The 9524-nt window shown below is 49.3% G+C and overlaps 1 protein-coding gene across 3 annotated transcripts in view; it reads right to left on the reverse strand.

The window, feature by feature from the left end:
• MEFV (MEFV innate immuity regulator, pyrin) overlaps positions 1-9524 on the reverse strand; it is a 22036-nt gene that overhangs the window by 10703 nt on the left and 1809 nt on the right. Inside the window, exons 1-3 of one of the 3 annotated variants that reach the window (XM_037732310.1) lie at positions 6810-6861; positions 3684-4745; positions 602-1258 (exon numbers count right to left, since the gene is read on the reverse strand). In XM_037732310.1, coding sequence (XP_037588238.1) covers positions 602-1258; positions 3684-3960 — 934 coding nt within the window. In that variant the 5' untranslated portion in view covers positions 3961-4745; positions 6810-6861. Of the gene's footprint in view, positions 1-601; positions 1259-3683; positions 4746-6809; positions 6862-9524 lie in introns of those variants that run through there. The other 2 variants (XM_017511151.2, XM_037732311.1) reach the window with 2 other exon arrangements.

Genomic DNA, 9524 nt, shown 5'->3' on the forward strand with positions numbered 1-9524 from the left:
CGTGTTGACCAGGATGGTCTCGATCTCTTGACCTCGTGATCCACCCGCCTCGGCCTCCCAAAGTGCTGGGATTACAGGCTTGAGCCACCGCGCCCGGCCTTATTTATTTATTTTTATTTTTTATGGAGTTTCACTCTTGTTGCCCAAGCTGGAGTGCAATGGCACAATCTAGGCTCACTGCAACCTCTGCCTCCTATGTTCAAGTGATTCTCCTGCCTCAGCCTCCCATGCAGCTAAGAAAACAGGCGCGCACCGCCACGCATCGCTTTTTTTTTTTTTAGTAGAAATGAGATTTTACCATGTTAGCCAGGCTGGTCTCTAACTCCTGACCTCAGGTGATCCATCTGTCTCGACCTCCCAAAGTGCTGGGATTACAGGTGTGAGCCACCGCGCTGGGCCGGTTTTTATTTTTTAAATTTTATTTATAGAGATGAGGGGTCTCACTATGTTCACCACAGTGGCCTCAAACTTCTGGCCTCCAGCGATCCTTCCACCCAGGCCTCCCACAGCGCTGGGATTACAGGCATGAGCTATTACGCCCGGACAGTTGTTCTTTCTCTGGGGCCCATATAAATTAAAGTAGGGAAGAAACACAATTTACCGTTGACCGAACATTCTGGATTCTCAGAGCCTTTCCCCAGGTCCGCAGACGCCCCTCCATCCGGAGTGGACCCTGCCTGGGAGGCAGCTGCCAAGTCTGGATTCACAGCTCTCGTTTCCTCCAGAGTCAGGAGAATTTCTGGATTTGGGGGCGCCTTCTCCCCTGTAGAAACGGTGAACTCAAGGCTTTTAGGCCGCTTCTTTCCTGAGGGCTGGCACACTTCGTAGGCCCTGCACTCCTTCCGCCCCGGCGTGCCACCCGCCAGCCCCTGGAGCCTCCCTGCGGAGCTGGCGTTCCTGCGCAGCTGGACCTTGGCTTGGACCCCCTCGCGTGCCCTGCTGGGGCTTCTCCCGCTGGTCAGGGCAGGGCTCCGGGTCCGGGTCCGAGGCTTGCCCTGCGTGTCCAGACCCTCAGAGGTGATCTCTCTGTTTTTGTCCAGGGCCTTCCTCAGCAGCCCTCTTCCTGCCTCGGGCTGGGGGCACCTCGGGTTGGTGGCACCGTCCCCGCACTGCCTAGGGCAGCTCCTCTCCTTCCCCTCTGGGAGGTCGTCTAGAGTCTTCAGGCTCCTGGGCTCAGGCTTCAGGCTCCTAGAGTCTTCAGCGCCCAGGGAGCTGACCGCTGCAGAACCGTCTGTGCTGCTTTCTTGTGTGGAATATTCTGAAAGGACAACCAGATGCAAAGTCATGAAGCTGTCTCCCAGGTTTAGGGCCCAGGATTCAGGGAAGAGGGAGGACAGAGAATCCCCTCGGATATTAAAGTTTAGAAATTGAGCAATAAGGGACGCGCACGATGGCTCGCGCCTGCAATCCCAGCACTTTGGGAGGCCGAGGCCTGCAGATTACGACGTCAGGAAATGGAGACCATCCTGGCCAACATGGTGAAACCCCGTCTCTAAAATATAAAAAATTAGCCAGGCGTGGTGGCTCGTGCCTGTAGTCCCAGCTACTTGGGAGGCTAAGGCAGGAGAGTCATTTGAATCTGGGAGGTGGAGGTTGCAGTGAGCCGAGATCTCGCCACTGCACTCCAGCTGGGAGACAAAACAAGATTCCATATCAAAAAAGAAAAAAAGAAAGAAATTGAGGAATAAAATAGGCTGGGCCATGGTGTCTCACACCTGTAAAACTGGCACCTTGGGAGGCTGAGGCGGGAGGATCACCTGAGGTCAGGGATTCAAGACCAACAGGGTGAAACCCTGTCTCTACTAAAAATACAAAAAATTGGCCGAGTGGGGTGGCACATGCCTTTAATCCCAGCTTCTCTGGAGGCCAACGTGGGAGGATCATTTGAGGTCAGAAGTTCAAGACCAGCCTGGCCAAAAATGGCAAAACCCTATTTCTACTAAAAATATGAAACAGCAGACAGAGGTGCACACCTGTAGTCCCAGCTACTCAGGAGGCTGAGGCAGGAGAATCTCTTGAGCCCGGGAGGTGAAGGTTGCAGTGAACCAAGATAGCGCTACTGCACTCCTGCCTGGGCGACAGAGCAAGACTCCGTCTCAAAAACAAAAGTTGAGGACTTTGTAGTCAATGGCAGTTAACTACCGTTTAGTAAGAACATGCTTAATGTAGCTATATATTTCTCTCTCGCTTCCTTTATTTTTTGAGACAAGGTCTCACTCTGTTGCCGTGTTGTGATCACTGCAACCTCTGCCTCCCAAGCTCAAGAGATCCTCCCACCTCAGCCTGTTTTCTGTTTTCTCAATAGCTGAGAATACAAGTGCATGCCACCACCCCTAGCTAATTTTTTTGTATTTTTGGTAGAGACAGGGTTTCTTTTTCTTTTTTTTTAACAAGGAGTTTCAATTTATCACCAGTCTGGAGGGAAGTGGCACTTTCTTAGCTCAGTGCAACCTCTACCTTCCGGGTTGTAGCGATTCTCCTACCTCAGCCTACCTAGTAGTTGGGATTACAGGCGCGTGCCACCATGCCCAGCTCATTTTTGTTTTCAGTAGAGACAGGGTTTCACCATGTTGACCAGGATGGTCTCGATCTCTTGACCTCGTGATCCACCCGCCCCGGCCTCCCAAAGTGCTGGGATTACAGGCTTGAGCCACCGCGCCCGGCAGAGACAGGGTTTCACCATGTCACCCAGGCTGGTCTCGAACTCCTGAGCTCAAGCAATCCACACACCTTAACCTCCCAAAGTGCTGAGATTACAAGTGTGAGCCACCGCACCTGGCCTAATATATCTGAAATGGTACTTTTCAAACGTTTTGAGGAGGAGAATTCGTTTCAAATAAGATCTTACACAGATCAGCAAAACCCAGATTATACGTTTTAAAAATAAAAATAGGTCGGGAGTGGTGGCTCATGCCTGTAATCCCAGCACTTCAGGAGGCCAAGGCAGGAGGATCACTTGAGGTCAGGAGTTCGAGACCAGCCTGGCCAACATGGTGAACAGCAGTGAGAAGATTATATACCAACCCTGTTCATATGATTGGGTAGTGATCCCTTTTTGCTAAGCTAGAGATATTCATCTGCTATGACTATTAATCATAAATGAAGTGAAGTCTCAAAGAACAGGTGGTCCAGTTCCCGCCTTTCCTGATCCTGACCTGCTTCTTAAAAAGCCCACTAGAGACCGGGCATGGTGGCTCACGTCTGTAATCCCAAAACTTTGGGAGGCCGAGACGGGCAGATCATGAGGTTAGGAGTTCGAGACCAGCCTGACCAACATGTGAAACCCCATCTCTACTGAAAATACAAAAATTAGCTGGGTGTGGTAATGCACACCTGTAATCCCAGCTACTCAGGAGGCTGAGGCAGGAGAATAGCTTGAACTCAGGAGGCAGAGGTTGTGGTGAGCCAAGATAGTGCCACTGTACTCTAGACTGGACAACAGAGGGAGACTCCATCTCAAAAAAAAAAGAAAAAACATTAGGAGCCTTAAGGAAGTTTACTAACCCAGTTCCAAAGTCCAGAGTGAAGGAAAGGACGTTCCTGAACTGAAGTCACCTGGGTGTTGGTAGACCTAGGACTCCCAACCCCCAAGTCAGAGTGAGCTGCTCTGAGCTCCTGGTCCCCTCTCCCACAAAGCAGCCAGCTCTCAGTGCTGGGTGAGGAGGAGGCCGTGACCCGCTTACCCTGAACAGCCGCCCTGTGGAGCTCTTCGGCCAGCAGGCGCTGGTTCATGGCCCGCAGGACCTGCAGGGTCAGCCGCACAGCGTACTCCTCCCCATAGTAGGTAACTAGCAGAGTGGCCATCTTCACCGGCCTGGCTGTCTGGATCTGCCCCCGGGGAATCCGGGAGTGCTCTTTCTCCACACTGGTGTTCTGCAGCTTGAACTTGAACTTCTCAAAGTCATAAGGCACCAGCTCCTCCAGGGTGGACAGCAGATGGTCACTAGGCGTCTTGGCCATGGCGCTGAACTGGAAAGGCTGGAACCAGCTGTCTGGCTTCTGGCAGGAGAAGCCTCTGTCCTTTGTGAGCAAGAAAAGGCAGCTTGTGAAATACCGGAAAAGGCACAGGAAATGCTCTGTGTCTTGGTGGGAAATGAGACTAAGGGTAAGGGTGTGTCCATGCCGGCTGTGTTCTCTTCTCACAGGTTCAGAGGATTTTCCAGCTGGGAGGGCACAATGACTTGCCAGACATGTGCGCCCACATCCTCTTGACCCCTGGACCTCACCTCCACACTAGACCACAGACAGGTGGGCAAGTCTGCAAGGGAAGGTCTGGGACTAGATTCCAGACAACCCCTCCAATCTCCCTTCCTGCCAGGATCTGGGGCTGGCAAAGCAGGTGAGTGGGAACAGAGAGGACCATGCTGAGGGCCAGCCACAGTGGTCAACTGTTCTCCTAGAGACTTGGGGTTTCATGGACCCTCCAGAGCCAATGGCACAGGACAGGGGGAAGGGGTCGGCAGTGCATACAGCCCCCTGAGCTTTGCTTTTCCTGGCCCAAGAAGGCAAGTGAAACCAGAAGGGCACTGCCAGGGATGTAACTCTCGCCACATCATCACCCCTGTTGATCCAGTTCCAGCTGTTGTTGGTTCTTCCAGCAACATGAAGGGCTTGAAAAGCAATGCCCGGACCACCAGTCTGACTCATCTGTTCCCAGAGCGGATTCGGTCCTCGCTCCCTGGAGCCAGAATGCTCTTCCGTGCACATTCATTGAACGTTCTAGACACTGTGCCAGGATGCTGGAGCTACAGGGGTAAAAAGGCACAGGTGTCCTTCAGCTCACAGTCTGATGCAGGGCCCCAAAGGTGGCTCTGAAGCTAACAGAAGTTACATGTGGGGGGTCGGGCACGGTGGCTCATGCCTGTAATCCCAGCACTTTGGGAGGCCGAGGCGGGTGGATGACCTGAGGTTGGGAGTTCAAGACCAGCCTGGCCAACATGGTGAAACCCCATCTCTACTAAAAATACAAAAATTAGCCAGGTGTGGTGGTGTGTGCCTGTAATAAGGAGGCTGAGGCAGGAGAATTGCTTGAACCTGGGATGTGGAGGTTGCAGTGAGCTCAGATTGCAGCACCATTACACTCCAGCCTGGGTGACAGAGCAAGACTCTGTCCCAAAATAAATAAATAAGTTACATGTGGGGTGAATTGACTCCTCAGTTACCTACTTCTGATCTTTGCATACGTTTTTTTTTCTTTTTTGAGACAGGGTCTTGCTTAGTCACTCAGGCTGGAGTGCAGTGGTGGGATCTCAGCTCACTGCAACTTCTGCCTTCTGGGCTTGAGTCACCCTCCCACCTCTGCCTCCAGAGTAGCTTGAACTATAAGTGCATGCCACCACGTCTGGCTAATTTTTGTATTTTTTATAGAGACAGGCTCTCACTATGCTGCACAGGCTGGTTTTGAACTCCTGAGCTCAAGCGATCCACTCACTTTTACCTCCCAAAGTGCTGGGATTACAGGCATGAGCCATCACACCAGCCAGAAGTTTTGTTAATAATGCATTTTACGCCGGGTGCGGTGGCTCACGCCTGTAATCCCAGCACTTTGGGAGGCTGAGGCGGGTGGATCACGAGCCAAGAGATCGAGACCATCCTGGTCAACATGGTGAAACCCCGTCTCTACTAAAAACACAAAAAATTAGCTGGGCATGGTGGTGCGTGCCTGTAATCCCAATTACTCAGGAGGCTGAGGCAGGAGAATTGCCTGAACCCAGGAGGGCGGAGGTTGCGGTGGGCCGAGATCGCGCCATTGCACTCCAGCCTGGGTAACATGAGTGAAACTCCGTCTCAAAAAAAAAAAAAAATAATAATGCATTTTACTCTCTGCACCAGCCACCACTTGCTTTATAAACACTACCTCCCAGAATCTCTGCAGCATTCTACAGGGCTGGGTTTGTCATTCATCCCCCTGTGCAACCAAGAATCTGTAACTTAATGACATGATGCCCAGAGCCAGGATCCAAACATTCATCACTTCACAACATCATCCCCTGCGTGACGATAATTTATGATTTTACTACCCATGACTACCCATGGATGTCACATTTCCAGCTGGCCATTGAGGTCCAGGATGGGTCACTTCCACAGGTCAGTCACAACATTCTGATACCTAGCTGAACAAACAACTCTGAGTGTGAGCACCTCTGTGTGTGCCTAGCCTGAGATTCAAGGCTTTGATGAGCTCTGGTTGGTTGAATTTAACTTATTGTCCAGCCGGTCTACCAGTTTTCTGTTTCACAGAATATTTGATGCTTTTGCTTTGTTTTCTTTTCTTTCTTTCCTTTTTTTTTTTTTTAAAGACAGTTTTGCTCTTGCCCAAACTGGAGTACAAGGGTGCAATCTCAGCTCACTGCAACCTCTGCCTCCCGGGTTCAAGCAATTCTCCTGCCTCAGCCTCCCAAGTAGCTGGGATTAGAGGCACGCACCACCACACCTGGCTAATTTTATATTTTTAGTAGAGATGGGTTTCTCCATGTTGGTCAGGTTGGTCTTGAACACTCCCCACCTCAGGTGATCCACCTGCCTCAGCCTCCCAAAGTGTTTGGATTACAAGCGTGAGCCACTGCCTTCAGCCCGCTTTGTTTTCATAGCTGATAACAAACATGCAGTTCACTAGATCCTTCTGATCTGTAACCCCCAAACCCAACATCTTCCCTAAAGAGTAGGTGAATTGGGCCAGGTATGGTGGCTCACACCTGTAATCCCAGCCCTTGGGAGGCTGAGGCAGAAGGATTACTTAAACCCAGGAATTCAAGATTAGCCTGGGCAATATAAGGAGACCCCACCTCTAAAAAAATAAAAAAAATTACCTGGGTGTGGTGGCACACACTGGTGGTCTCTGCTGCTCAGGAGGCTGAGGTGGGAAGATTGCTTGAGCCTAGGTTGAGGCTGCAATGAGCTATGATTGCACCACTGCACTCCAGCCTGGGTGACACAGCAAAACACCCAGTCTCAAAAAAGAAAAATAAAGGGAGTGAACTGAAATGCACATTAATGGTACAGACAGCAGATTTTTGGAATTTTTAGGCTGGGCCAGAAGAAGGGTGTTGACTGGGGTATCACTGGGACCAGCACTTGTCCCTGACTCTGGATGGTGGGAAACCAGCCCCTCCCAGGCAGTCTCCCAGATGGAGAAAGATGAGATTCTGTAGTGACGCTATGGGTGCTGTGTGATCCCATCTTGACTGGTCAGAAAATTTCTCAGAGCTGAGACCAAAACCCCATGACAGAATTGGGCAGGGAACGGGACTTTCCGGTTTAAATCAGGACATTTTGCAATTGTGGTGACACTTTTTGCAACAGAAAGAGTTCTGAGGCGGGACTTCTAGAAGGCAATGTTTTGATGCCACTTGGGAGTTTCTAGGGCAAGAAAGGCTCACAAAGCTTTTGTTTGTGGGGGGGATCCAGTAATTTATTACAGTGAAAATACAATTATTGCCCTTGTAATGTCATTTAAGTGTTTAATAATCAAAGTGGAATGGTCATGGGCTCTCTTTTGTGCCCCTGCCATTGGATGTGTGACTTTATATCAAGCCCAACAAAGTTGCTGCAATGGGTCTACTCTCTGCTGTTATTCCTGGGTAATGTGCAGCTCAGACACCATGACCTTCACTCCATTCCTGGTCACCAGGGCTTTCACTTTCTATGGCATTTACTTCTGCACATTTGGGGATTTAAAAAAAATGAAGATTGTGTTATTTTCATAATAAGCAAAAAAGATAGCTTTAAAAACTATTTCAGGCCGGCCACAGTGGCTCATGCCTGTAATCCTAGCATTTGGGGAGGCCGAGGTGGGTGGATCACTTGAAGTCAGGAGTTTGAGACCAGCCTGGCCAACATGGCAAAATCTTGTCTCTAATAAAAATACAGAAATTAGCCAGGTGAGGTGTCATGCACCTGTAATCCCAGCTACTCCGGAGGCTGAGGCAGGAGAATTGCTTGAACCTGGGAGGCGGAGGTTACAGTGAGCTGAGATTGCACCACTGCACTCCAGCCTGGGTAACAGAGCAAGATTCTGAAGAAAAAAAAAAAAAAAAAAAAAAGTATTTCATAATGAGCTTAACTTCTAAAGGAGTATCAGTTATATGCTCTTAAACCATCACGATAAAGGAGGTGTATAATATTGAAATATAATAGATTTGTTGTTGACATAATGGACAGAGCTGTTTAGAAGGTTGTGGAAGATTTCCCATGTTGATTTGGAGTGGAGAATAATGAATCCCACTGTGACACAAACTCCTCCACACTACCGGTAAATTTAATTTTAAGGGAGAGATCTGAGCCTTTGAGAGGCTAATCATTCAAATTTCAAGTGAATTTCCAGGCACCGAACTATATTCTAAGACACTTTGCTTAGAATCACTCCACAGCCCTCTCTGGGGTGAGCAAGCTGGAAAGAAAGGCCCCTTGGTCATCCATGGCTTGCCTGTCAGCTGGCCCCTGATCACAGTGAAAGCTGTCACTTCAGTGCTGAGATTATGTTTTGTACAGCACAGTCCTTGATAAATAAAAAATTCAGAAACCTAAAGGGTTAATGATTTGTTTTAAAAGTGTAAACGTTGCTGTGCCATAGGGGCTCCATCAAAAATCAAACCATACTTTGATGCACTAAAATGCCTATGTCAAAATGGCCACAAAAAAAAATGGTTGCCTTGCTGGGTGCGGTGGCTCACGCTTGTAATCCCAGCACTTTGGGAGGCTGAGGCAGGCAGATCACCTGAGGTCAGGCATTCGAGACCAGCCTGACCAAAATGGAGAAACCCAACCTCTAACAAAAATACAAAATTAGCCGAGTGCTGTGGCACATGCCTGTAATCCCAGCTACTCGGGAGGCTGAGGCAAGAGAATTGCTTAAACCTAGAGGTTGCGGTGAGCCGATATGGCGCCATTGCTCTCCAACCTGGGCAACAAGAGTGAAACTCCATCTCAAGAAAAAAAAGAAAGGGAAAAAGAAAATGGTGGCCTTGAACCATCGCAGATGGCTACAGGCAGGGTGCTGGACATGGGCCTGGCCCACAGTCTGAAGGGTAGGCAGGTGGTTTACCATGGCTGAAGCCAAAAACGACAGGTTGTCAAAACACAAGTCAAGCTTCGAAAGTCTGTGATGTCCTAGACCACAAGCCCAGCATTTTACACACATGCTCTCATTTGAGGCTCACTTAGGCTTGTGAGGAAAATACTATTTTTTTGATAGATGAGGAAACTTAGGCTTAGAGGTAGGTGACCAACACATCTTGCCTGGGACCAAAACCCAATTTGCCCAGTTTTAGCACTGAAAGCCTAGTTCTGGGAATGACTTCAGTCCTGGGAAATTGAGACAGCTGTCCACCCTGTTTAGATGGGTTAATTGATATGTTAAACATATAGCTAGAAAGAGACACCGCAAGGCCATTCATTTACTTATACTTACAGAGAACCCGCTGTATGCCAGGTGCTATTCTAGGTAGTATGGATACAGAAGTGAACAGGACAAAATTTCTTGCAGAGCTCACATTCTTTTTTTTTCCTGATAAAAATGCCCTTCA

Source organism: Cebus imitator, unplaced genomic scaffold, assembly GCF_001604975.1.
Source record: "Cebus imitator isolate Cc_AM_T3 unplaced genomic scaffold, Cebus_imitator-1.0 Scaffold444, whole genome shotgun sequence".
Classification (NCBI taxonomy): domain Eukaryota; kingdom Metazoa; phylum Chordata; class Mammalia; order Primates; family Cebidae; genus Cebus; species Cebus imitator.